Source organism: Chenopodium album, chromosome 19 (assembly GCF_948465745.1).
Source record: "Chenopodium album chromosome 19, dcCheAlbu1.1, whole genome shotgun sequence".
NCBI classification, from domain to species: domain Eukaryota; kingdom Viridiplantae; phylum Streptophyta; class Magnoliopsida; order Caryophyllales; family Amaranthaceae; genus Chenopodium; species Chenopodium album.
The window spans coordinates 11,194,089-11,221,875 of NC_137852.1; the positions used below are offsets into that span (position 1 = coordinate 11,194,089).

The 27,787-nt window shown below is 34.6% G+C and overlaps 5 protein-coding genes and 1 non-coding gene across 9 annotated transcripts; 3 read left to right on the forward strand and 3 right to left on the reverse strand.

The window, feature by feature from the left end:
- Nucleotides 1–440: 440 nt before the first annotated feature.
- On the forward strand, nt 441–7,377 carry LOC145595168 (uncharacterized). 2 transcript variants are annotated; one of them, XM_081651543.1, is made up of 4 exons: nt 441–629; nt 2,943–3,053; nt 5,027–5,582; nt 6,840–7,377. In XM_081651543.1, the coding sequence occupies exons 3-4, from the start codon at nt 5,105–5,107 to the stop codon at nt 7,181–7,183; spliced, it is 822 nt and encodes a 273-aa protein (XP_081507669.1). In that variant the 5' UTR covers nt 441–629; nt 2,943–3,053; nt 5,027–5,104; the 3' UTR covers nt 7,184–7,377. The 2 variants fall into 2 exon arrangements, with proteins under 2 accessions (XP_081507669.1, XP_081507668.1); XM_081651542.1 differs by lacking the exon at nt 2,943–3,053.
- Nucleotides 7,378–8,363: 986 nt separating this feature from the next.
- Nucleotides 8,364–8,436, reverse strand: TRNAR-ACG (transfer RNA arginine (anticodon ACG)). The gene has a single exon. It is a non-coding gene; the product is annotated as a tRNA-Arg (tRNA).
- Nucleotides 8,437–8,750: 314 nt separating this feature from the next.
- LOC145595196 (uncharacterized) lies at nt 8,751–11,035 on the reverse strand. Its single transcript, XM_081651577.1, has 3 exons — nt 9,895–11,035; nt 9,303–9,561; nt 8,751–9,089 (listed from the first exon to the last, which is right to left on the reverse strand). The coding sequence occupies exons 1-3, from the start codon at nt 10,876–10,878 to the stop codon at nt 8,953–8,955; spliced, it is 1,380 nt and encodes a 459-aa protein (XP_081507703.1). The 5' UTR covers nt 10,879–11,035; the 3' UTR covers nt 8,751–8,952.
- A 1,341-nt stretch (nt 11,036–12,376) lies between these two features.
- Nucleotides 12,377–16,532, forward strand: LOC145594020 (pollen receptor-like kinase 4). The gene is made up of 4 exons (XM_081650368.1): nt 12,377–13,049; nt 14,668–14,795; nt 14,832–15,282; nt 15,808–16,532. Exons 1-4 carry the CDS (start codon nt 12,377–12,379, stop codon nt 16,491–16,493), a joined length of 1,938 nt encoding a protein of 645 aa, XP_081506494.1. The 3' UTR covers nt 16,494–16,532.
- Nucleotides 16,533–17,665: 1,133 nt separating this feature from the next.
- LOC145595991 (putative nucleoredoxin 3) lies at nt 17,666–20,452 on the forward strand. 3 transcript variants are annotated; one of them, XM_081652422.1, is made up of 4 exons: nt 17,666–17,844; nt 18,834–18,964; nt 19,137–19,616; nt 19,735–20,452. In XM_081652422.1, exons 2-4 carry the CDS (start codon nt 18,863–18,865, stop codon nt 20,305–20,307), a joined length of 1,155 nt encoding a protein of 384 aa, XP_081508548.1. In that variant the 5' UTR covers nt 17,666–17,844; nt 18,834–18,862; the 3' UTR covers nt 20,308–20,452. The 3 variants fall into 3 exon arrangements, with proteins under 3 accessions (XP_081508548.1, XP_081508547.1, XP_081508546.1); XM_081652421.1 differs by having other exon boundaries at nt 17,667–17,844; nt 18,812–18,964; XM_081652420.1 differs by having other exon boundaries at nt 17,667–17,844; nt 18,822–18,964.
- Nucleotides 20,453–20,874: 422 nt separating this feature from the next.
- On the reverse strand, nt 20,875–27,745 carry LOC145595990 (GTP-binding protein ERG-like). Its single transcript, XM_081652419.1, has 8 exons — nt 27,011–27,745; nt 26,322–26,411; nt 23,992–24,137; nt 23,144–23,302; nt 22,986–23,052; nt 22,373–22,480; nt 22,060–22,199; nt 20,875–21,070 (listed from the first exon to the last, which is right to left on the reverse strand). The coding sequence occupies exons 1-8, from the start codon at nt 27,533–27,535 to the stop codon at nt 20,986–20,988; spliced, it is 1,320 nt and encodes a 439-aa protein (XP_081508545.1). The 5' UTR covers nt 27,536–27,745; the 3' UTR covers nt 20,875–20,985.
- Between the last annotated feature and the right edge of the window lie 42 nt (nt 27,746–27,787).

The window sequence follows — 27,787 nt, forward strand, 5'->3', positions numbered from 1 at the left end:
TTGAATCATAGCAAGCAAAAAATGCCCCCAATTGGTAATATTTAAGGGCTATGAGCATTCACAATGGATGACAAAGGAGGAAAATATACTATCCCATACCTCAATGTTGAAATGTGCCATCTTTCTAATAGATAGCTTGGTAGTTGATACCATCGTCCATCGACTTATTCGATTTTAATTTTTTTTTATTTTTTGGTGCAAACTTATTCGATTTTAATTTGAATGTACTAGTGCCTGACATAGTAACATACTGCGGAGTACGTACGGGAAATGTGTCTGGGTCACACACTAGTTTCAAAATTAAAAAGTGCAATATTTAAATTTAATTTAAATGTTGTCCCTAACATAGTACTCCGTAATACACTCCGTATTTGAATACGGAGTACTCCGTATTTGGTATCTCAGTTCCGAAATCAAAGAAAACAAGTGATCTACGATTCCCGCGATCTAAGCTGCCCTTTTCTACCTTTTTCTTACATACTATTCCAAATTAAAATTTCCTCATTTCTTACAATTAATTTCCATGGATTCCGACAAACCTACTCCATTCTCCGGCAATCGGCGGCAACATCAACCCTAATTTATCACTCCAAATTCGTCTGTATTCATGTAATTCAACTTCAATTCAGGTAAAAATCGAATCGTAATTTCTATTCTCCTCTTTAATTTCTTCTAAAATTCCTCGTTTTTTTCAGCTTTACTGTTCTTCATTATTAATTTTTATTCTATTAATTGTTACTTGTTTAATCTATGTTGTTCCAAAATTTGATTGTTCTACTTGTTTGTTGCGGGTTTGTGATTTATTTGCTGATATTTTTTTTATTTATTTTGTGGATAAGCTGCTTTTCTTTTGAATTATGGGGGAGTCTTAAATTCTTAATTACTTTTTGATTTTGTTTTGTCGTCTTCAAATTTTAGTTGTTGCTTACTTGGTGCGGATTTAGTTGTCACGTTACTAGTTCAAATTACAAAAACACTATCAATGTGACTATTGATTTCGAATGGAGGGAGTGGTTAGGAGTAGTAGTAAAGTAACTGATGTGCTTAAGTGGAATCTGAAGTCACTATTGTGGTTCGAGGAATTAGATATCATTGAGAGAAAGAGGTTAAGGGTGATGAATAGTGATGTAAGAATTGGAGACCCTAGTGGATGCACATAATAAGTAATGCTTGGACGAAGCTTTCGAGAAGGCAAAGTTAAGCTAGGAAAGTTTGTGGTGTTATACTGTTATGGGGAGATTTAACTAAAAGTTGACAAATCTAGTAGGAAAGTTTAGGATTAAGGAATGGTAGATCACAAAACCATATTTTAGGTATTACATTCTTTTTCTTAAAAAAAAATAAATTTGGCTATATGTTGCAAGACATACATGCTTTGACATTTGTAATCCTGCTCATATATGGAGTTTGTAACTCTTATTAGTATCAGCTGATACGTTAAGTGTTTGAGTATGAGTGTAAACTACTCTGAGTACTCTATCTTCGTTGTGAAGAGTAGAAGTCAATTGTTACTGTATTTAATTTTAATTTTACTTTATCAGAGTAAAGATAGATTATTAAGGATAATACTGCTCATCATATGATGATTTGGAAATTAAGGAAGGAAGAATATGTATATGTTGTTGCTTAGTAGATTGTGGTTCACTTGGGATTGGAAAGTGGAGCTCATAATCTAAAGTCGATCAAGAAGGTAGCTTTATGTTACCTAGCACTTCAGGCTGTGTTAAGATTTTGCTTTGTTTGGATTTGGATCTTTGGAAAGATAAATTTGACTATGTTGTGAACTGCTTTGGGAAGAAGAATGAGTGTGGGAAGTTGCGGACTTGGGGTTGTTAGGCTATAGTGTGACTTTTTGTGCTTATTTTATTTTATTTATTTATTGTTGTGATGATCATGAAATGAGTTTTGCTGTAGAATTTTGTGAATGAAATTAATTGGAATAGAAAGTTTGGAGTTTTTTTTAACTATCAGGGAACTTAAGTTTCATTGTCAAATAATAATATGATCACTGACTAATCTACAATCCTTTATTATGTCTTATTGAGGCCTTATATGATGTATAAGGAGATTATGGATGAAATGGCATGTGGTATTAGTGCTTAGTGCGTTGGCACTTGGCAGAGAATTGGAGTTTTGCATCTATCTGGAGGTATACATGCAGTCACTGTCTGTTCCAATACTAGTCCAGTAGTCCGCCTTTCTTTTGACATTCTTCGGATAAGCTAAGAGCCTAAGAGTGGACTTTATACCTATTGGTAAGGATTATAAGGCTAGGAAGGATTGCATGTGGGTTTAGCTAAGTAACCTGCATCCAAATTAGAAAGTAAGGGCAATTCTTTGTCTCACAGTAATGGTGATCTTATGGCTACTTTCTTTGGACTATTCTTTAATATACTAATCTTGCTTATCAGATTGTTGGAGCTGACATGGCACCAAGAGATGTTTACAATTGGACCTCCTCTCCCCCCCTCTCCAAGGAAAATTCCTTAGAAGCAATTATTTCCATTCCCTGGAGATCGTTTAATAGCTCAGTAGTATATATGTTGAAATCCTACTAGAGTGTGAATAGTCTATTGTAGCAACTTGTTCTCACTTGAGGACGGAGCATCGGTTTATTTCAGACAATTATTATATAGGCGCAGGAGGTCTTTCGGGAAGGGGTTAGCCTTGAGGAGCTTCATTTCATGTTCTTATTATAGATTTCATTTGAACTTATCTGAATGGAAAATGAAATAGTGATTTCATTGATGGAAGGCTTATTGTATAGTATTAGAATTTGAATCAAGGATCACAATTGAAGTAAAGCAAATATGGAATAAACTTCAGATTTGCAATAGTGACATGTATTGCGCTGTATTTGATTAGCCGTAGAGTGTGGCCTGCAATCAGTGCCTTTTGCTACATGCTGGTCCTTATGTTGTTATCTGTTATTTTCTTACCAGACTAACCAGAGATTTGGAACTTCAATTTGACAGTCAGTTTGATTGGACATGTTGTTGCATGTGAGTAGAGGTGATAAAAATATGAGCTTGCTCACAAGTTACATGAGCCAGGTTAGGTCAAACCCTGACTAGTGATATTGATTTGGACTTGGTTCGACTTGAGATCATAATGGGCTGAGTTGTGGCGTAGAATGTGACATTATAATTTGATGAAATTCACTAAAAGTTTGATTTAGGATGTCCAATTCAATGGTCATTACAAGGGTTTTTACATTTATATTATAGGAGAAATTGCCCTAGTTGTCAGGGTGCAATACCAATTCAGATTAGTAATCGATACAATTGGTGTTCATCATGTTTAATTGTATTATTCCTTCCAATACCATAATAGTTTGAACACTCTCCTTTACTCTGTCGAGAAGGACCCCTCTATTATTTTGATAGATCTCTCTTTCAGTCTTTCCACTACCAAATAGTTTGGGCCCCACTTTCACATTCAATAATCAACCTCAGTATTTTCTATCGCATCTACTTCTAAAATAAAGTAATACCCACTATCTCCAATCACATACACTTTTTTTTATCAGATATTACTACCTCCATTCCAACTTAGTTGCCACATTTTGACTTTTGACGCTATTCATAATCTTCACTTTGAATGACATGTGTGAATTATAGATACGAATACGTTTTTTTTTTTTTTATTTATTTATTTTTTATTTTTATAACAAAGATATGACTACATATAGTCATGTTGGATCTTGTCAGTTAGATCCATTTCAATGTGTACTTAATAAAAATTCATTTTTTAGTATTTTTTTTTTCAATAGTATAATTAAATATATTTTTGATTGATTTATGCATTGACAAACGTGATAAAAGAAACATGTCATTCAATTTGATACGGTGGAAGTAATTGATAACATCTCAACAACTTATCTCCTAAAATTATGTGCTAAGATAAGTGTTCGAACTATTATGGGATGGCGAGAGTACTAAAAGTTGCAAATAATAATACATATTTGATCCTAAATAGTAAATATTCTGACATGGTTGATTGGGTATGGACACTTGATACTTCATTATGGACTAAATATAGGAACTTTAAGTGCCCATAGGTTGTATTTCTTAAATAAGACCTTTAGTTTTTTGTGGAGCACAAGGTAGTGCATGAAGAGGATAGCCTACTTTTGTGGTAGATGGCTTCAGTTTGAATTGTCTTTAGTCTTTTTGGGTTGGGAATTAAGTAAGCATTTAAGCAAGCATGAGATATATGAGAACTAGTAATATAACTTAAGAATATGCATTAGCTATCTCTTTGCTTTGTTTGTTGGCTGAAAGAATCCTGGTTGGCAATGCTAGGGGTTAAAGAGGGATCAATGAGTGAGGAAGGATGAGGACTGAATGATGGTAGCTGTCGGTAGCTCAGCAGGTTTATAGCGAGTAAGTCCAGCTGGAAGGGTATGTTGCAATTAGGGGGGTTGTAAAGCTACATTGCTAACTAATTCTTATACTTTAAGTTGTTTTACGTAATATATTACAGCCTATTTGGTAATCAGTTATAAAAAAACAGTAATGAGAATGAATGTGTTTATAAATATGGAAAGAAAATCAATGTTAATTTCCATGATCACTCAATATGACCAACAAATTGTTTATATTTCTTCATAAATCTCCATTTCTTCCTAATACCACCTCCCAAGTTGTAATGGATGGTAATGGAAAAGAATGAAGAAAACACAAGCTTGGGGGATGAGATTGTGCATGGAGATAGTAGGTTGTTTTCCATACTAAATTACACTTTATATTCATTCCTATTATTGCATGGCTACCAAATGTGTGTAGGTGGTATATTGTATATATCTTAAAGCCAGGAGAGGCAAAACTCAAAACGGTAGCATTAGGGTCAGGCTGTTAGCTCATCTTCTTACTATCCCTAACCATGGAAGATTGACTTCTTGTCAGAGCAACCAGGGGTTTCATGAGTGACATGTAACATATGATATCTAAATTGAAAATATCATCTTGTAAAATATGCATGCTAATGTAGCTAACCAACTAATCTTCTCTTTTTTGACTTGTAGCTGTGTCACGTGCTTTAATTAACTTAATAAAGAACGAGAAGGTGCTGCTTGAGCTTCCTGAAACAGATAGTAGAGACAATGAGGGAGGCAGATGTGGGCCAACTTGCAGAATCAATTTCTGGTTCTCGATGCACCAGATCACATTTACAAGCAGCAGCAGTGTGGACTGTACAAGATATGCTTATTCTTGTGAATGAAATTGCTGCTGTTGAAGGGGACTGGCAAAATTCTCTGTCAACTCATCAAAAATGGACCATTATATCAGAAACTTGTACTGCACTGGGAGTAGGAAGGAATGCAAACCAGTGCCGCAGAAAGTGGCAGTCCTTGCTTGCTGATTACAATCTTGTCAAGGAATGGAAATTGAACTCTGGGAGTGATTCTTACTGGTCTCTTGGGTGTGATAGGAGAAAAGAAGCTGGGCTTCCTTTGGAATTTGACAAAGACCTGTATAAAGCTATGGAGGATTTCATGAAGGCATCAGATAGGGCAGATACAGACCCAGAATGTGATCCGGATGCGGGAGAGGTTGATGTTCTTGATGCTGAGGAATCCGGTAAAATGTTTTTCTATACAAATCACGAATGTAGTTCCTTTGCATGGTGAAAATATTGACATGTGATGCTTTTGCCATTTTAATCTAAGTCGGTTTCCCTTTTGATTTAAATTTGTTTAGTACTCCCTTCGTCCCAACACTTGCAATAGTTTGACGTTTTGCATTATTCATATGACCTATTTTGACCATTTTTTCCCCTGATATTTAAAAACAAATTATAGTATGATATTGTGTTTATCATAATGTATATTCTAACTTTTTATGATTTTTACTAATAAATAATTAAAGACATTGATGGGTAAAGTTGTGCAAATGTAAGCATGTCAACAGTGTTGCAAGTAATACGGGACAAAAGGGGTGCCTTTTTTAGATAAGGATATAGCGATTCTGTCCATCTACTTTCCCCTAGCAGCTGACTAATTCAGGTCCTGAACCAACCCTGTCTATTGAGATTTGAACTATTATATGACTAGAAATTGAATTTGACCTTATCTGAGTAAAACAATCTAAAACAGCTAAGTTTTTGTCAAGAAAGGCTGTTAGCCACCTGTAAATACCCCAAAATAATGGTCTTGAACATGAGTACTACTTATTATTTGGAATAAAACTTAGTAATACAAAAGCTGCTTGATTGAATTAGTGTTCTGCTTCCACTCCCCTGCTGAGTGGTCCACATATCTCTGTTCAACCACTCAGGGGAAATTTAGATAGCTTTTGGGGGGGGGGGGGGGGGGGGGGAGGATGGAGGGAAGGGTTATTTTGGTACAACCATGGTAAAGTAGTCATTGCTTTTTATGAGAAGAATGGGTGAGAGTGGACTGAATTCTAAACACACTGAGGAGTATACAGCTGACTATACCTCTCGCCTTACTGTCTCCTTGTGTATTGCACCTTGCATGGTATACATACCCAATTGTAAGTGGGACATTTGTGTTGCATTTTGTTGTAGTTTACCTAGACTTTGACTTGTGAGGAGATTCTAAGCAGTTAAGGTTTATGCTCACCCAAAGGGGTACTATTGGTTAGAGTCCATCTCTCCAGCCCTTGATTTTATTTGACCCGATCCAAAAGAGTCATATTGTTTGAAACTCTTCCATCAGTTTTCCATGAAAACCTTAGAAGAGTATGTCCTTTCCAGATAACTGACATTCATCTCTATGTAAGAGTTATGTCACCTGTTAGGCCTCTCAACTATCATGCTCTATTATATCTTGATTCGAAAATTGAGCTTTCTCCGTTTACTATTGTTTGCTTTAGGTCCAAAACCCAAAAAGCGAAGGCGTCGGTCAATCCCTAAAAAACGGTTATCTGAAGGGAGGAAACAGCCTGTAGCAGAGGTAGAGCATGTGATTCCAGAGCCTCCTGTTGCTGAAGACATGGAGCAAATCCTGGCTGCGAAACTCATGGAGAACACAGAGCTGATCCATGCCATACTTGCAGGAAATGTTACTGAAAATGTTGATGAGGACTTGACCAGTTTAAGAAATGAGGAGTCCCTGAAGACTGAAAATGTTAGACGTAAAGCTGACAAGCTTGTTGAGTGCCTCGGAGATCTTGCCAAAAATCTGGAACACCTTTGTGGTGCAGTGGAGAAAGGTTAACAAGGTACCTCTGACCTCTATAGCAGTTTAGCGCTAACTGACTAATTTTATAGGTATAGACTTAAGTGACCATGTCAATTTTTGTTGATAATGGTAAATCAATTTTGTTGATGAGAGTTACTATATTTAGTATTCAATGCTGTATGGATTTTTGTCTATTTATGGAAATGCAGGGCTGCCCTATTCATCTCGGAGATGGTCGATATTTTTCTTTTATTTTTGTACATGTATAGACTATATAGAGTACATTGAGGATGAAAATTTTAAAAAAAAATATGAGATGTTTTGGGAAGTTTGGGAAAGAAGGGGGTATTTCGAGGAAGAACCTCTTAGATTAGGGTTTTTGTCAAGCCATGGAATTTCTTATCACAATGAAAAGAAAGGCATTTATTTTTTGGCTTTGGAAATTTATCAGCCATCCACAACATGGGAATGGCTGATGGCTTGATAGCTGATAGATTTCAACTATCATCAAACTTAGGTAACAACATAGAAGTAATAATATGTGTGGATTATCATTTTACCAATGGTTTGTAAGCTATTTGATGGTAACACCTCACGATTTCTACCCTTGGCATGGTAATAGAGAGCCTTATGGTGCGTTGCCGGGTAATTAGAAAGGGCAACCTAAAATATTAAGTACCTTGTACAACGAACAATGTATACTACTCCCTCCGTCCCCTATTGATGGTCACTTTTGCCATTTTTGGCGACTCAAAATGTTAGTCACATTTGCTTTTTTCAAGTACCATTAATATTATTTTTTTACCAAAATTCTCTAACATTTGCAAAAATATTTGTGCAAATTTTACTTTCCCATGTAAATTTTACTTTCCCATGTACTTTAATTACTTTATCTCTCTACTTTTTTGCATACCCAATGTAAATTTACTTTTTCAATGTACTTTCTTTATTTCTCCTTAATTCCCGTGATTTTTTAGCAAAAGTGACCATCAATAGGGGACGGAGGTAGTAATTAAGATAGTATACAAATGAACAATGTCAACTAGTTTAATTGAATTGGTTTAAAGTTTTGAAAATGATACTTAATACCTGATTTATTTAAACTAAAAGGGATACATAAATACAATATGTTTTGATTAGTAATCTGCCAAATCAATCAAGGAATGATAAAAATTTAAAATCAAGAAAAGAAATTAAGCAAAAAGATAAATCAGGTCGACTCTGCTGGGGATCGAACCCAGAATCTCTGGTTTCGTAGACCAGCGCCTTATCCATTGGGCCACAGAGTCACGTTGTTGTTTTTGTATTCATCTTAGCTATTTTAAAGTAAATTTTTGTGGCTTTATTGGACCCCAATTTGTGATTTAATCTTTCTTCTTGTTATGGGAACTTGTATTGCCTTAAAAAAAGGTAGGATGAGAATTGTAAGATGATTAACTCTCAATAAGCCTCCACGTAATTGTGATCGTAATTGAGAGAAAAAAAAAGGAATGGGTTAATTGATAAATATATTAAGATCAATATAAGACTTAGTGGATAGAGCCTTTAGTTAAAACCTATTTGGAAGCTGCAAGTGATTGAATGAACCAAATCATGGGCGTTATTATCAAATAAAAATGCCAAGGATAGAATTTACATGAATAGGATAATTGTTGAAAAATTACATACAATAATTTTTTTGTTGCCTTAACAAAATTACATTTCACAAAAAACAGAAGTCATTTGGTATGTATATTATCCACACAAAAAATGTTGCAAACTAGGGTGAAACATGAATTTGTTGTGAACACTCAGGAGATTATCATTCAAGATAGTACAATTGCCTTGCTTAATATCCAGAGAACTAGTGACATTTCAAATGCAAATAAAGTGTGAAGCATTCCACGATCAAGCGCGAATCCGAATAATGTAATCCCACCATTATTATGCTGCAAGTATGTCACTACACAAAAGAAAATCAACATTAACCCGAATTAGACCAAAAAAAAAATAATCCTACAGTCACATAAAATTAAAATAACGGAACACGTTTATTTTTTAAACACATAGTAAAACTGCTAAATGCTAATGGCATTAGCGGCTCTATATTTAAACTAGCTACTAACAGCAATAGTGGTTCTTCTTGCAAAATATTAAAATTTCCTCATTTAATTACCTAAAGCTTGTCTAGTTTGAAAGGCATGTTGATCATTTGAGTCTTTGACAACAGCTTCGTCTAACGAGGACTGATCGAAATCATCTGAGCTTCGACTCGAGGAGTTCTTACCTTTACTATGATCTGTACTATCAAAGCAACTAGTCATAAGCATGTGCCATCTTGTAGCAACCGAAACAATGCCTTGAGCTCTATGTGTTATTCTTGCTGCTCCCATCAAACATAAGAAGAATCCACTCAATTGCTTTGCTGAACATACCTACAATTTCAAGCACAAAATTTTTATACACATGATTTAGACATTAATCCATTTGTACATTTGTAGTTTAAAATAAATAAACATAACCCTTAGCTTAGATTCTACTTATTTTTCGATGTTTTGGCAACGAATGTGTATGTAACAACTAGTTATTCTCTACCATATGAGTATGTTACATTAATTTTAGTCATGTTCTGTTTTTACCTACATTTTCCTTAGGCCTTTAAGTGGCTAAATCGATTATTAAGCACGATTAATACATGATTTTTTAACCTTTTGTTACGAATTAATGTGTTCATTGTAGAGATTGATGTAAGGAGTACAAGTACTTACCACAAGATCACCCGAATTCAAGAAATTCTTGTCAGACTTGGAGGCTAAAACGAGCAAAAGTGCACCCAATTGACTAACTGTGATGGTAACCATGCACCCAACAATGAAGAACCAAAATCTGTGGCTAGTAACATAGAATTGATCTCTAATTCTTCGATGTTCTAAGTATATAGCACAAGGCTCGGACCCTGAACCCTCGAACATATGTCTTAGGCCTTCGAGCCTAAGTATTTGGAGCTCACAGGTTAGCCGAAACAGGACACATACAAGCAAGAAAACACCGGTCCTATACACCCATGACATGAAACTTGAAATAAACATAATTGTGTTGATTGGTAAAACACCAATAACAGGAAATGAAACAACAACAGTTGAGAAGAAGACAATTTTATGCACAAATTCGACGATAAAAGAAGGGAGTAGGATGAAAGCAAGGCTTTTGAAGGCTTTATCTACTTGATACTTGTAACCAAGTTGAACATCTAATGAATCATCATTTAGACCATCAAGAAATAAGAGTTGCTTAAGGCCATATTCCTTGAAAAATTGGTATAATGTCAAGAACCCGATAAAGGCTAGGCCGGATTCAGGGAGTTGTACTAGTTTGTTGAATGAAAGAGGCTTATCAGGAGAGGAAGAAGACGGGATTTTAACTGATATAGTGGTTAAGATTGGAATGATTATCGCGAGGATAACAAAGGTGAGGTATGATATGTTTTTGCCTAAGGAAGAAGAGAGATCAAGTGCACACCATTTCAAGCATCTTCGAAAGTGGCGAAGTTCATCGTGCATAGATGAATCGGATCTTTCATTAGACTTTTGCAAGAGTAAGGGGATATGAGGTTGTTCTTCAATGATTACACCTTCAAATTCATTGGTCGTAGACTGATCATTTGATCGGTGGTTTTGGAGGGAAACAACGACACTATTTAAACTGTTTGATACTTGACCATAGAAGATATTCTTCATCATTGGATTTATCATAAGTTTGTGAGTTTTGAGAATTTAGAAGTTGTAGTTCGTATAAGAATATGAATCTCTTAAGACTACATATAACACAATCTTTTAAAAGTCGAAAAGAACATAGTCTAATTCAGTTTCATATAGTAATTGTGATTTGTAAACAACTTTCAATTGTACTAGGATAGTAGGGGTGCCTTTGTAAACTTTACACATTAAAAGATGAACTTAAGTGTGACAATAATTATGGGAATCAGATGAAAGTTGAGTCAGTTGACCCAATGGATCGACAGGAAAATGAAAGCAACAAGACTATTATATAAAGAAGTTTTTAAAATTAATTATCTACACGAGAAAATTAATAAAGGGTTCACATGTGAAATTTTTATTTGTTTATTTTACTACCACAAAATATGGATTTCATTTCATGTGACTTGTGGTCACTACATCGGGCCTAGTTGAGAGAAGGTAGAGGGTAGTTAAGGGCAAGGGCTACATCAAACTAATTAAATCAAACATTGGCCCAAATATAGACTAGGCCAATGTTACAATATTGGGCTAGAATATCAAATGTTGCTTTTTAATATACTTTTTAAAATTTATTTATTTATTCATTTTTTTGAATAGCTTTTAATTTATTTATTTGTCAAGAAATAATTTATTGAAGGGCAAGGTTAGAGTTGTGGAATACAATCTAATCAGTTTAAGTCAAAATTGATAATGGTTTGCATTAAGTCATTGTATTCATATAAATCAAATATGTAAAACTATTTATTCGGATCACTTTGATTTTTGTCGAATTGTATTTCAAATGGATAATTTTTAGACAATTCTAAGTAAAAACTAAAAAAAAATTGCCTTATCGGGCTAGAACCTCACATGGACTGACATTACTAGAGTTGGAAAGGGATATAAGGGATCTCCACTCTCAAAGTAGAGATTTACATGCACCTTAGAGTAGGTGCACCTAAAAATAATATATATACTCATTTGGAGAATATGAAATGAAATAAGAAAAATAAATAAATAAAATACTTATATAAGATCGAATGTTTCACACAAGGAACTTCTAAAAATTAAAGAAAAAGAAAACTAAAAAATATGGAAACACATACATGATACATCTTTAAGTGTTCGTGGAGAAAGACTATAAATGATTACCTCACTATAATCTTCTATATAATACATCATTATTAAAATGATCAATGCTAATTAATCAAGACTAAGATGAAAAACTTACATACCAACCAACAAGATCATAACAGCAACAACTATCATATAATCTAAACTATTAATTATAAAGCCGGCCTAAACAGCTAATAATATGCTAAATAGAAAGAACAACATACAACGAACAACATATCCAAATTCAATGACCAATTCTATATTCCAAGGTCAATTCTTAGCACTATTTCATCTATACCTTTAAACCCATTTCTAGTTTCTTTTTCTCTTCTTCATCCAAATGTTCAAAACTCCACAAAATTATAGTATATAGTTTTAACAAGCTCGAAAAACAATAATGTTAGCCTACCATAAGACCATTTGGCTAAACAATGTTGTTTTTCTTCTTTGTGTTGTAACAATCTTACAAGTTGAGATTATTTGCGCGGCTAATGATGCCGAAATCCTCCTCAAGTTCAAGCAATCTCTCATGAACACCGATGCCCTAAGCACTTGGGAGACGTCGTCTATGCAACCTTGTACAAACAACACAAGGAATTGGGTAGGCGTTATATGCAATAGAGGTTCATTGTTTGGTTTACAACTTGAGAATATGAACTTAAAGGGGACTATTGATATTGACACACTAGCTCAATTGTCAACTTTAAGGACTATTAGTGTTATGAATAATAGTTTGGAAGGTCCATTCCCCGCGATAAACAAGCTAGGAAGGCTTAGATCGGTGTTCTTCTCCTACAACAACTTCTCCGGCGAAATTAATGATGATGCATTTGAACATATGACCGTGTTGAAGAAGGTGCATTTGGCTAATAACTCGTTTACAGGAAATGTGCCTAATTCTTTGGCTAATTTGCCTATGTTATTAGAGGTGACTTTAGAGAATAATCAGTTTTATGGGCATGTTCCAAATTTTAAATCCTCTGAATTGAAGGTGTTTAATATATCAAACAACTATTTTGATGGTCAAGTTCCTCCTTTCTTGGCTCACATGAATACTTCTACATATTTGGGTTAGTAATCTATCTTCTCTTTTTACTTTGGTATATTTTTTAGTTTTTGCAGTACTATATTAAAGCTAATAATCAACATACTTAAGGGTTTAGGGTGCTCTTTAACTTACTTTGACGACCTGTTTATAGGTTCATGTTGCTCTCTAATTTTGACGACTTGTTTAAATTAGTACAATATAAGTTATGTTTATGAATTTTATACGTATTTTTTTGAGAGAGATACATATGATGATTGAATTGAATTTCATAGCAAAAACATTTACTTTTGGAAATAATTGGGGATAATACGAAGTATATATTTTTTTTGTTTTTTTACTTTTAAAAAGATGATACATGACTTGCTTTTATAATCAAGTTTATTGTAATTAGTATCATTTAGCAATTGGTAGTTAGCAATCTTGCTAGGTCTCTCAATATAGTACCATAATAAACTCTTTGAAGTTCTATTTTTATTTTTATTTTTATTTTGCCAAAAAAACTATCATAATAAACATTTCTAAGACCGTGCGCTTGTCTAGACTCCGTAGTCCATAGGTGGGTTTTTAATATACAACTATTTAAATTAAATGATGAAGACGACAAAATAAAAAATACACACAAATTCTATTACGGAGTACTTCTTATTCATCCTTAAGTGTTCTAAGTGACAATTTTACTTTTTACACTAATCACATACAATATTACACCACATATTTTTACTAATAAAAAAATGCATAATGTAAAGTATTGTTTGAATAGTAACCCGACGTAATTGATTTAGATAGAGTTCGTTGAATATCAATTTATAAGGGTATATATAATAATCATCTTAAACAACTGACTATGATATCACTAATGCTATATGATGCCAAAAAAAAAAAAAAAAAAAAAAAAAAAAAAAAAAAAAAAAAAAAATTAGTAGTTGTGGGCACGTTTAGTCATGAAATAATACACTTGACCAACTTATTTGCGCCCCTCAACGTTAATATGCTTATGACAACAAATTAAGGGACACGTACCAAAAATTGATTTGATTTTATTTAAGTTGCTTTCATATTGTTTCATTTTCATTTCACGTAGGCCGTCTTGCATAATTATCGTTATTAATGCAAAATCATTCTTTCATTTAACTATATTTTTTTTTAATATAATAATTTCATTTCACTATTTTGCTTAATTGAAAGATCTTGGCTAAGATATATTCTAGGAATCTAAGCTATATGGTCAATGATTAGAAAGGCTGCCAATTACATGCACTCCATCAAGTTTTGACTTTGTCTAAATGAATGAGAATAGTTTTTTTTTTTTGGGAAAATAATATGAAATCTTTTAACTCTTATAAAATCCTGTAAAATTAAGTTTGGTGAAGTAAAAATAAGTTTTATTCAGTAAAAAAACTGTAACCGTAAAAAAGAATATAATAGAGAATCTGTAAATTTAATTTATAATCTATAGTATTGGTTTATGTGTGTAGATGTTACCAATTTAATTTTATGCACCTATTACAAAATGTCTTTGTATAATTGTGTTTCAATTGATTAATATGAAAGATTGAGACGATGTGACAAATGACACTAATCTTGAACGAATTGAGGAGTATTTTGTATCTAATTTTCTTCTATTTGATATAACAAAACAGGAAATCCAGGCTTGTGTGGGAGTCCATTACCAGCATGTAAACCTTCAATACACAAGAACTCCCTCTCCATGGTATTAATCATTGTGATAACCGTGGTACTATTGCTATTCATGACCGGAATATTCATAGTACTAACCAAGTACCGGGGTACAAACACCGGTAAGCAAATCACCGCGAGGGATGTAGAGATGCTACCACATGAGAAGGCCAAGCTCAAGCAAGCCGGTAACGATTTGTACCCGAGCAACCAAGCAAGGGCTCTAGAAAGGCCAACAAGTTACAAGAAAAGTGACAATGGAAAACTTTGTTTCTTAAGAAATGATAGGCAAAAATTTGAGATGCAAGACTTACTTAAGGCCTCAGCTGAAGTTTTAGGAAGTGGGAGTTTTGGGTCATCTTATAAGGCTGCAATTATAGGTGGACCAACTTTTGTGGTTAAGAGGTTTAGGCAAATGAATAATGTTGGTAAAGAAGAGTTTCAAGAGTTGATTAAGAAGCTTGGAAGATTAAGACATCCTAACTTGCTTCCTTTAGTTGCTTTCTTTCATAAAAGGGATGAGAAGCTTATTATTTCTGATTTTGTTGAGAATGGTAGCTTGGCTAGTCATCTTCATGGTAAGTTCTTCTAATTAATCTTGCTTTAATTTCTTTCTAGTTCTTTTTACACATCACTAGTTGAACCTAATCTGTTATATATATAATTGTGTTTAGCTTAAAACGGCATATTTGTGTGTCATGTAACATGCAAGTTTAGCTTACTTGTGATTTGTGACGGATATATATAGTAGGGCCTAATTGCATTATTGCATTTAAAGGCCGATTTATTAGTTTGCACGTGTAAGAAAACCTTTGCCATAGTACCCTTGGTGACTGTGTCTCAAAAATATATCACAAATTGATCAAGTCAAGATCATCCCGAATTTCATAAAATGTTACACTTGGTCTTATAAACTTAATAGCATCATGCACAAACCTTATACAATAGATTTAAGATTCTATATAGTTAGCCATGAGCCCATGAGCATATATAGTGCATGTTTTATACTTGAAGATTGATTGGGATGCATGAGAAAGGTTCATTCATATTTTACAATACATATTAAGTAAACATGTATTCATATATTATCATATATTATGTAGGAAAGCGCACTCCGGATCAACCAGGACTAAGGTGGTCTACAAGGTTAAAGATAATCAAGGGAGTAGCAAGAGGCTTAGCATACCTCTATAGAGAGCTCCCCGAACTCGCCTTACCACACGGGCACCTTAAATCATCCAATGTACTCCTTGATGACAAATTCGAACCCTTGTTATCGGACTATGCCTTCACACCATTGATCAACAAAGAACACGGTGAACAAGTCATGGCCGCGTACAAGTCACCAGAGTTCACCCAAAACAACACCATAACCAAAAAAACCGACGTGTGGTGTCTTGGAATACTTATACTAGAAATCTTAACAGGGAAGTTCCCAGCAAATTATCTTAAGCACGGAAAAGGTGGGAACGACGAGTTAGCCACTTGGGTTGATTCTGTTATCAAGGAAGAATGGTCCAGTGAAATGTTCGACATGGAAATGAGAGCATCAAGAAGTTGTAAGGGTGAAATGTTGAAGTTGTTGAAGATTGGAATGTGGTGTTGTGAATGGAATGAAGAGAAAAGATGGAGTTTAAGAGATGCAGTCGAAAAAATCGAGGAATTAAAAGAGATGGATAATGATGATTTAGCTGATTTTCCTAGTGGAAGATCATATTCTGGAAGATCATTCTCTTCTGAGAGTTCATATTCAAGAATAGCATCAATAACAACTGAAGAAGTTGTTTGATTTAGGGACTAATAATCATGGAATATAACTACGTACGCATAGTACAGTACTCCCGCGTTTGGGTTTAACAGTCACGTGACAACTAAATTCGGACAAAGGGATGAGTACTTGAAATTTGAGGTAGCAGTTTTATTCAAAAATTCATGTTAGTTTTGCAGCATACTTGAATAGTTGGATGTAAAACAAAAGGTGAGAGCAGCATACTTGAATAGTTGGATGTAAAACAAAAGGTGAGAAATTTATTGTACCTTATTTTTTTATTTTTGCTGTTTCTAATATCCATTTAATTGTTAATTTTACTTTTAAAACTTTAAATTTTCATCTTCCAATTAGGCTGAGGGTGTGAAATAGAGATATCAATTACAGAGTATTTGTATTAGAATATGATACATACAGCTAGTGTTATTCAAAATATATACTGTAGGTAATTTTTATATGATACTTCTGTAAATCATTATGGCTTTTATGAGTTTATTTATTTACATAAAGAAGTACTTTTTTTTATTTATATTTTAGAATAAAAGTTAAAATCATCTTCTATGGGTTATTTCCGTAAATTCTAATTTCACCAATTTTAAAAAATATGATTGTCAGACCAAGATTAAAATCAAGGAGGAAAAGATTAAAATTAATTGGAGGGAAGAAAAAAATGATAAGTTAGTTTACGGAGTAGAAAAAAAAAAAATTTAAAAGCCCAGAAATTAAGATATAATTTACTTCATTTTACTAATACGTTGGGTCAGACCATTTGACAAAAGAACTACGACAATATTATTTCATTACCTTTTCAAAAGAAAAAAAAAACTCGATGATATCCTCATTGGTGAACTTCTAAAACCCGAAATTTGACCTTAGTGAAATGGACCAATAACGAAAAAATTACTTGACAAATGTTTGCTATTCTATACTGATAAGCTAATTGGAAAAAAAGCTAAACGCAATCAAACTCAAATATCACCAATATGGATCCAAATAACTCATCACTCGAATATGACCCAAAACGAATCCCGATTGCCCCTCCAATATGATCTTCTCTGTCCTTTTCATGCTCAATTCCCTCACTAAAAAAACACACTCTAAATTGGAAAAGAGCAATAAAGACGCGTGATAGGATTGAAACAAAGCCATAAATTCGGATATTCCAAGCAATACCAACTTCCCAAGTCAGTTTTATCACATAAATAAATAAAGCTCAAGCTTTAACTTGCCTTACTTACTTTGGTCACTTTGTCACAAAATAAATAATATCCATTATCTTCTCTGTTTCCTATATACTGGGTCCAAGCTTCTCTTTGCTGATATTCATCAAAGGAGTTCTTCAATCTTCACCACCCCAAAACTTTGATTTGAGGTATACCCTTCAATCTTTAGTTTCTTTTATAGTACTTGTAAATATTGATTCTTTTTGCATGAAAATCTAATCTTTTCTATCATTTTGTCTAAATTTTTCTGTTTATTTCTGTAATATATATGGTTTTTTTTCTCCTTTTTTCTTCATCTTTCTCTCTTAGTAGGAAGAAAAGGCAGGAAAATTTGATATTTTTTTTTATTATTGAGGAGTTAAAAAAGGTATTGAGTCTTGTGAAGTGGGTTTAGTTTCAGATAAGCTGTATTTCTATTTGAACTCCAAAAAGTATAATGAATAATTGTGTTTGAGATAAGCTGGAATGGTTTCAATTTGCTGACAAAGTTTTCAGAGGATTTAGAAGACAGTAATCCCTTAATCTCTAGATAAAGTTCTTGTTCAATAATTTTGACCATTATATGTTCAAACTTCAAATAATATTGATGGTAAGAAATCAGAATTCAATCTTAAAAATAGTTCAATAAATACTAAATAAAAGTGTCAAATTTTATTTCGAGACGAAGAGAATAGTGTACAGTAGTATAAAACAAAGAAAAAAAAAAACCCAGCTGACATACCCTGGTAGGGTATCTAATTCTGAATTATCCAAATCTATCTGACAGCTTGTACCTCATAAAACTTGATATTGATGTTTGGAAAATATATAATGTACTGTAAAGCCCCAAAAGTGCTAAACTTCTTGTGCTTGTGCCAATCAAAAATAAATATATGTACTTTGACTTTTAACCAACTACTGATAAATTTGAGGTTTTCTCTTAACCTGAGTACCACAACAAACATTACCCCCTTTAATGTCCTAGTAGACTTTTTCAAACATTTTTTTTACCACATTTTGACTACTTTGCATATTTAGAACCAACATATCTTTTGAATAATTACAATTGAAGTTTATAAAATCCTTATTAGGTTAATGATTTCTGTACATTTTTGCTTCTTTCTGTTGATGATTAAGTGCCTAACAGACGTGAGAACAGAATCAAGAACAGATTGAATACCTATCGTCATGGCGGGACTTGATCATCATGCCGTGCCTGTTGGCCAAAATGGGTTCAAGAAGATATTAGCTTCTGAAGGGATTGAGTTCCTCACATCTGCTAGTGGAAAGGTATAACTTCTGTAGACTGGTTACTATATGCTAGTCTTTGTTATTTTGTTTTTGGTATGTCTTTGCAACACGATTTCTAAACCTTAAGAGGATGTTCCACATCAACTTTCCCTTAAAAGGTTAGCTAAGGCAAGATTTTGTAAGTTGCTAAGGAGTATAACTTGCTGGTTAGGTACCTTGGAGCGCTATAGATGGAAAAACAGTATGTCTATTCTTCTCAGCAAACTGGTGCAGGCCTTGCAAAGCCTTTACCCCGAACCTTATACAAACGTACAACTCTCTAAAGAAGACTGGGGAAAACCTAGAGATAGTATTTGTATCCTCTGACCGAGATGAAGAAGCATACAATAAGCATCTTGAAACAATGCCCTGGCTCGCTGTTCCATTCAATTTAAACCTCTGTACACGACTAACTAGTCTATTCAACATTAATCTTATCCCAGCACTGATTCCACTCAGTGTCAATGGAAATATTGTTGAAGATAATGTTGTTAGTTTGGTTGAAGATTATGGTGCTGATGCCTTTCCATTTACACGAGAAAGAAGAGATGAATTAAAAGCAATGGATGAGAGAAAGCGTCGAGGGGGTAAAATAGAAGAGCTTTTGGCACATGCTAAAAGGGATTATATCATTTCCAGAAATGGAAGAAAGGTATAAATGTAGCAAGTCTTCATGATAGGAGCTCAATCCATTCCTCTTCCCCTAGCCTTATTTTTTGTACATACATTTCTTCGTCGTCTAATAAGGACATGTTTGGTTGACTATGCAGATATTGGTGTCCGAGCTGGTTGGTAAGACAATAGGCTTGTATTTTGGAGCTCATTGGTGCCCTCCTGCTCAAAATTTCACCTCACAACTTATTCAGTCTTACAAGGAGCTTGTAACTGTCCTAAACCAACCATTCGAAGTAATCTTCATATCAACTGACAGGGATCACGATGAATTCAACTGCAGCTTATCTACCATGCCATGGCCTGCAATTCCATACGAGGATAAAACCCGGCAAGACCTTAAAAGGATTTTCGACATAAAAGGTATACCAACCCTTATAATAATTGGACCAGATGGAAAAACCATCAGCTCCAATGGTAGGGCTATGATCTCCATGTATGGAGCCATGGCATTCCCATTCACAGAACCACGAATTGCAGGAATCGAGGCCTCTTTAAGGAAAGAAGGAGATAAATTGCCCCATAAAGTTCAAGACCCAAAGCACGTACATGAGCTTAAATTAGACATGGCAAAGGCTTATGTTTGTGATGCTTGCAAAAAGCAAGGAAGGTTTTGGTCTTTCTCCTGTGATGTGTGTGACTATGACCTTCATCCAAGGTGTGTGGAATAGGGAATAAAAGATAGCCTATATAGCAAAGATACAACATTAGACTATTCGTACGTATATAATTGTCACGATCATATACACAGAGATCCTCTTTGCATAAACCTTCTATACGGGGTACTATTCTTTATGGCAAAACTTTTGTAATTAACATATTGACAAAGTAATTAACATATTGACACTATAGAAAACTATAGAGCAAGATAATCTTCCTAATGTTCTTGCAATACAAAAATTCGAGTAGCTGAAAGAGCATGGGATGGCAGCTATTAAGAGCATTCTCATCAACGACTAACAGGATACCATTTTCAGCTTTAAAAAACTTCATACTTACTCTACTATGATTTTGATAGGATGTCTCTGAGGTTTGAAGCTATGGGAAGTTTAAGTTTGTGAAGACTAGCTAAAGGAATCACTCAAAATCATACTTGTTCAAATACAAACCGATATATTGAAATTCATCAAAATTTTGTGTATAAAAAGTTACAGAAAATGAACAAGGGAACTCCAAGCTGTGGTTATGAGATACATTTTATCTCCTAGTTGTTTCCAAGTCAAAAAATAAAGAAAATATAAACCTATAACTGATGTATAATGTATTGACTTGAAAAGATGAAATACATAACAATTCAGTAATGCTTGATATATATACAACAAAAAGTATTAGAGCTTCCAGAATCCATGCTATTTTACTCTAACCTGCAGGATGAGATGGACATTTCTCTTAAAAATCGACCTTAGCTGCTCATTTGCTTCCATACCGATCCTCCTAATGACAAATCACATGAACAATACACATGTATTCAGTGCATACACAGGAATATTCTCAGAAAAAATAACTTAAGTCAAGCAGCCCAATCTAATTTGCTTAAGTAAAAAATCTGACTTCCATACAAAGCAATGGTTTTTAAAAACTAGGATGAGTAACACTATCAGGTCAAAATTTTGAAACTGAAATCAGAACTGGGTGCAAATGGTTCCTAAAACTGAAACCTGATCTGTAGCCATTGGGAGTAGTGATTCAGTAAAAGTTAACAAAAATAAGATTCCAAATTACGAAAGTGAGTCATGATACAAACCAACAATCCTACAGTGAACAAGGTTCAAAAGGCCAAAACATTTTGATTGAGGAAAGAATCAATAAGAGGGGATATATATTCTCAGGGCTTTGAACTAACAGAAGTTCATCAGTCAGGTTTACATCAAGTCATCCTAAAAATCATTAATGAGGACTGAACTCTGTGGCAACAACAAAATTACTTCTTTGCAGACAATTATTTCAAACAGGTAATAATTTTGTCGACCAGAACAAGAATACCTCTTTGGAAAGTAACATTCAACCAAATCCATGGAGGAACAACTCTCCCACTATCATTTACTCATACAAGCATTTGCCAAAATATATCAAAATAGAAACTGTAACAGCAGGTGCTTGTCACTTGTCAGGATACTGGGTGACTCTCAGGAAAGTAATACTTATTTTGGATACTCAGTTACATGCAAACGAAAAAGATATTATGAAAAAACATAAAGAGAAAGAAAAGAATGTCAAAAGACAGAATGGCGATAAAGGCTGCAGTCAGCTCCATTCATCGAACTTGACAAGCATGGGACATCCCCAATTACCTATGCTGATTAACTACTTCCAGACTTTAACTTACATTAACTAAGTCCCCTATTCCCGCATCGAAAAATTTGACGTACTCTTATCTTTCAATTAGAGTAACATAGGAAACAAACAAAATTTAGAGGACATACCCAATCTTTGAGCCATTTTTCCCCACAAGTATCTTGCGTTGACTTTCTTTTTGAGTTAAAAAATGTTGCTCAATCCTCAACGATCCATCTCTCAAATCCTTCCAATCCACCAATCGGTGATCTATCTCATACGGGATTTCCTGCCAAAAAATACAAATAAAAATAATTAATTGATAAGTTCTAAAAATCTCTGATATACAGCACTGGTCAAATGTGCTTAGCAATTCCAAATTTTCAACTAAAAAATGCAACACAAGAAAAATAATGCAAGGGAGAATCCGATAAAAGATGTAGAGGAAGTAAAATGCACTACCTGATGCACATGATCTAACAACCTCTCTCGGACTACTTCCAGGGATATGTTTTTCATAACTTCTTCACTCATTGTGAATGGATCTTCATCCCAAGGTCTTTCTGTTGCCTACATTGTCAAAAAACAACAATAAGACATTTTTATTTTGCAAATAAGACACTTCCACTCCAAATTGTAAATAGATCCATCTAGAATACTGTTGGGAGGTAGGAAACCTACTCAAAAGACAACTTAATTTCAAAATAAAGAATACCAAGAAGTACAAGCATCAAAAGGAAAAGACAAATCACAGTTATGAGATGTAGATACGATGCATGTCAAAATAGAATCAACTAGAATCAGTGGAAAAAATCTTTAATGCTTAGGCAACAAAGAGCCTAGTTCTGGGAAGTTCCAAGAATGAAACTGGGCATGCTAGTGTACCCATATTGATCCAAGCATTCAACTAACCAGAACTTATGCCACTAAACCCCCTAAGATTTGATATATAAGTTCTTAGAAATGAAAAGGTAACAGAGATGTGTGCAAGGAAATTCCTCTTCAAGATTTATTGTAACCATAAATGAAAGTTCAGCATTAACACAAATTTTATTATGAGAAGTATAAGAGGTACCTGCTCCATCAGATATGCAGAAAGATCTTTTACGCCAGAACCCTTCAACCCAGATATCATGAAAACCCTAGTAGAACATAGCAAATCAGAAACCCAACTTTTCTGCTTCACAGCTAATACCCAATATATACACAAAGCAATTAAAAAGGTAAATCTACCTTTCATATCCTTGCAAATCCTTAAATTGTTCAGAAACCTTCAGCAAATCCTTCTTCTTTTCAATTAAATCAACTTTATTCATACAGAGAATACGCTTTTGTTTTAAATTAGGCTCAGACCCCATGCGCTCTATTAGTCTAATAACCCTTGAATCAGGCCTGAGAATCAAGGACAGATTTGAAGGATCAATAAAATTAAGGATAACTATGACTTTGTGAACTCAGATAATACAAATGGAATTATGAACAGGCATGCATGAAGAATCATACATATGGAACATCAGGAACAACACAAATGTAGTTATCATCACACAACATTGCAATAAATGTCACATATTGGACAAGTTTAATCAATTAAGTTTTGCAGCTGTGATTAAATATCAATAGACAAATATAAGCTGCAAACCATCAGATGCCAGAAAACATTAAGGACTGACATTTAGGCACATTAGAGATGATTGAGAGTTACATACTCCCAAGAACAAAGGAAGCAAAATACAAGTGGAGCTTAAAGATTTTAGCAGAATCCAATCCTGAATTAAAATTATCCCCTGGTGATTTACTTTCACATTTCATGATTTTAAAAAAAAAAAGTGAGAACGAACGCATAAATAGTCACAGAAGTTACATATGCATAGACTAAATCAGTGTATCAGTTATAAAAACCCTATGCCCAAACTCAATGAAAATTCAGAAAAAACAAGTCAAAACATTACGATTAATCCAACTTGGAGTAGCTCAGCAAAATTGGCAGAAAGCAACGTACATATCATAATAAAATATTTAGATGGCAGTCAGTAGAATGGGAAAAATTCTCTATAAAGTATAAACTATAACCAAAAACTAACCTGGTGAGATGTCTATGAACATCAAAGATGATTATGAGCACATCATATAGATTAACTGAATTCCAGGCAGATTCAATACGAGCTTTAGTATCCCTTGCTGGATATCCACTCTTCTTAAGCATCAGTCCTGGAGTATCAAAGAAACACTGTACAGGAAATTAGCATATAATATTGATACGTGCCTAAAAATTCTGGCTTGATGCCCCTTCAAAAACATTTCAGAAGAAATAACAATGCAACATTATATTGATACAATAAAGCTAAGATCTAAAAAGACAATAAACAGTGATCAATAGAGCCCTCAAATCATAAGAGTTGGAAAAGTTCCACCAAAGAAAGTCCCTAGTCCCCACTTTATAAAAGAGCAAGAACTGCATGCTCAAGATACAAATATGCCATCTAAAGCATCATTTTCACACATACTAATTTCAATTGACCCACAAGGAAGTTACAAAGCTGCCCCTTTAACCTATAAAGCAAAATACGGTAAATGTATGAGAGGGAATCAGTAGCCAATTCCATATTCTAATCATGGGGGATTCTACATAGTGATCTTCATGATTAGGAAATTCTACTTGGTGGAAACTCTTTTTGGCCATAGTTTCTAGTGACCCTCTACATTTGATTAACTCTGTGTAGTGTGCATATCTATACTTAGTATTTAAAAAAGCAAACCAAAAAAGACATATGTCATCATTCTATTACACTTTCCTATCTTCTTTTTCAACTCAATGTGCCACATGTCGTTTTACATTTTTTTTTCTTTTTTTTTTAATTATACTATTTTTCTTAACTCTTTCATTAAACACTTGATCTTCATCTCCCCTCTTTAATTCAACCTTTTTCATTTTCTATCTTTGATTTTAGTCCCTCCATCTTCTTTCTATCAAACCTCATTTCAAATTAAAGTCCCATTTATTTCTTTAATTATGTTTTTTCAGTTACACATTACACCATAATTATTTATTGGTATTTCCTCATCCATCTCTCAATGCAATTTTCTATGAACAAGCGCCGTGCATTGCACGGGCTAGATGACTAGTTCTCATTAAAATGGTTAACCGATTGGTTTATGGTTCATTTCTAAACCTAAATCAATTACATTACTGACTTACCCCTTAGCTAACACCACACCACCACCTAGTCACCACAAGTCCACAACCTTGACCCCACAACCATCCAGCCACTACGCCGCCGCCACCTAGAAAACTCGGTAGCTCCACCACCCAAAAACCCACCCACCCAGCGACAAATCCAACCCCACCACCTTGAAAACTCGGCCACCTCACCACCCAAACCCACCCCTTCACCAGATACCAAACCCACCACCCCAAAACCCACCCCAACCACCTAAATCATCACACCCCCTTCCCCCAAAATCACTCACACCATTTCCTCCCCTCCATTGAACCGTACTATGAGCTTTTTTGCCCTTTATTGAAGCTTTCTTTAGCATTGATTGAGGGAGGAAAGTGGTGGGTTGCAATTTGAGGGCAGGGGCTTTGTGCGGCGGTCGTGGGTTGGTGTTGGCTTGGCTTTGGTGGGCAGCAACTTGTGACGGTGGTGCATTGTTGGTGTGGGTGAATGAAGGGAGGCGAGGCGAGGCAGCGAATGAAGGGGGATGTTGGAGTTGCTACGATTGAGGGAGGAAGGGGGCTGGCTGGGTGCGGGCCGAGTCGACAGGAAAGGGCTGACAGGTAATAATGGAGGGGGAAGGGGCTAGTTTTGGGTGTGGGTGGACAGTGGTGATGTGGGTTAGTAATTTATTTGGGTTAGAAATTTAGGGAATTAGGGTAAGAATAAGCCCAAAATCAGAAAGGGTTAGCTATTTTAAGAAATAAGGGGGTAACTAAAAACTATGGCCAAATAGACTTTTTCAATCTAGAAGGCCACCATGTAATACATCCCTTAAATCAACCATTCTTTCACCAAAATTGATTCCACCTATATTGCTCAGTGCAACATGTGTTGCAATGAGTAAGCAACAAAAATAGAAGTTTGATTCTCTATTAAAAGGGCTATAAGATTAAAGCATAGTCTGTTAGGCCCTCCTGGTGAGTCGAAGGCTGTGTGGCCCTGTGCCTGAGCCACCTTCTTTACCAGGAAAGGTATGAGTTTGGCATAATGACATGCTAAAAGTTTGTAGGCAAGTTAACTAGCACATCATATGTGTGAACTACTGTTCTCATACAGTGAGTTTAAATTAATCTCATCCTCAAAAATACGCTAGAATTACAATCATGTTAGGATATCAGATCTTATAGAGATAGAGGAAAGCAAATCAACATCAACAATTATACTTATTTGAGCAATTAGAGAACCAAACATACAATCTGAGTATCTCCTTTTGTCATCACCCCTAAAACTTCATGGGTAGTCGTATTTGTCTTACGTGAAACAGCAGCAACTTGAGTCCCAACCTGCAATACATGTAAAGCAACAGCCATTTGCATTAAAACCAACAGGGAGATTTAAGCTAGGATAAACACATTTTCAACAAATATCATATGTCACTCCAATGACATTTAGACCTTCCTTTCATAAGGATACATTTACATCCCAACATATGAATAGAATGATTGTACCATGAACAACTACTACGGAAAAAAAAAGTTGCTTCCTTTCTTTCTTATCTATAAAATTCTTAACCCTTTACCTTCTCGAGCTCTAATACAGTCAATAGTTCAATACCATCCGTTCTCTAAGGTTTTCAAATCGAAAAGCATGAACCATTTACAATTAATGCAACTATATAACTATATTCACACATTAAGTAGCATTTTTTCTTAAACTCCATCATTCCGTTGCATTGAGCACCTAATAATAATAGTAAACAATGACTCAACTATGCAATTCTATATTTAGAGCCTTAGAGGCACCCTAGTTTACAATCTAGAAAGACATTCAAAGCACTAGAAACCTCATTAATAATTGATTAATTTTACAGAAAGCACACTATATTAGCAATAAAATCAACTTTAAAAACTTCAAAAACAAACATTATAAGCAAAAGACTGACCATGAAATTAGTCAGTGCTGATTTACCAGCATTAGGAGCCCCAATAATTCCAACTGACAAAGACTTCTGATCCTCCACCTTCACCTCCAAACCCTCTTCCTCCTCATCATCCTCATCGGGCGCATCGAGCGCCGCCTCGAGTAGCGCTCGAGCTAGCACCCGCTTCCTCTCCTCCTCTTCCTCATCTTTTCCCACCTTCTCCTTCTTCTTCTTAATCTTCAATTCCCCCTTAGTGGGTTCTTCTTCCCCAAACACCTTACTCTTGACCTTGGCCCTAAAGCCCTCATCCCAAGTGGGTTCCACCTTTATGGGGTTTAATTTTTGGGTGTTTTCTGATGGGAGAGTGAAGTGGGAACTGTCAAAAGTTGAAGCTTCATTGTCAGTTTCATTTTCAGAGGTTGTTGGTTGATCTAATTGGGATTGAGCAGAGAAAAATTGGCACAAATATGAGGGATTGAAATGGGTTTTGATGGGGGGTTTTGAAGATAAAGATGACAAATTTCTTAAAACTCTCAAAGATTTCATCTGGGGTTTGATTAAAAAGCAGAATTAAACAACATGCATCAATGGGTATTGCAGAAAGATTGATTATTTCAATTAATAAGAATATTGATGAAGCTTCAAATGGGTGTTACATAAATATAATGGAGAAAAATTATGGCAATCTGAGAAAATGAAGAATGGAGTCCAGTGTTTTGTGTTTTGGGGTTTCTGTAGGGTTTTAGCCTTTTAGGGGATTGATTGATTCGCCTCCAAACGACGTTGTTCAATTTTTTT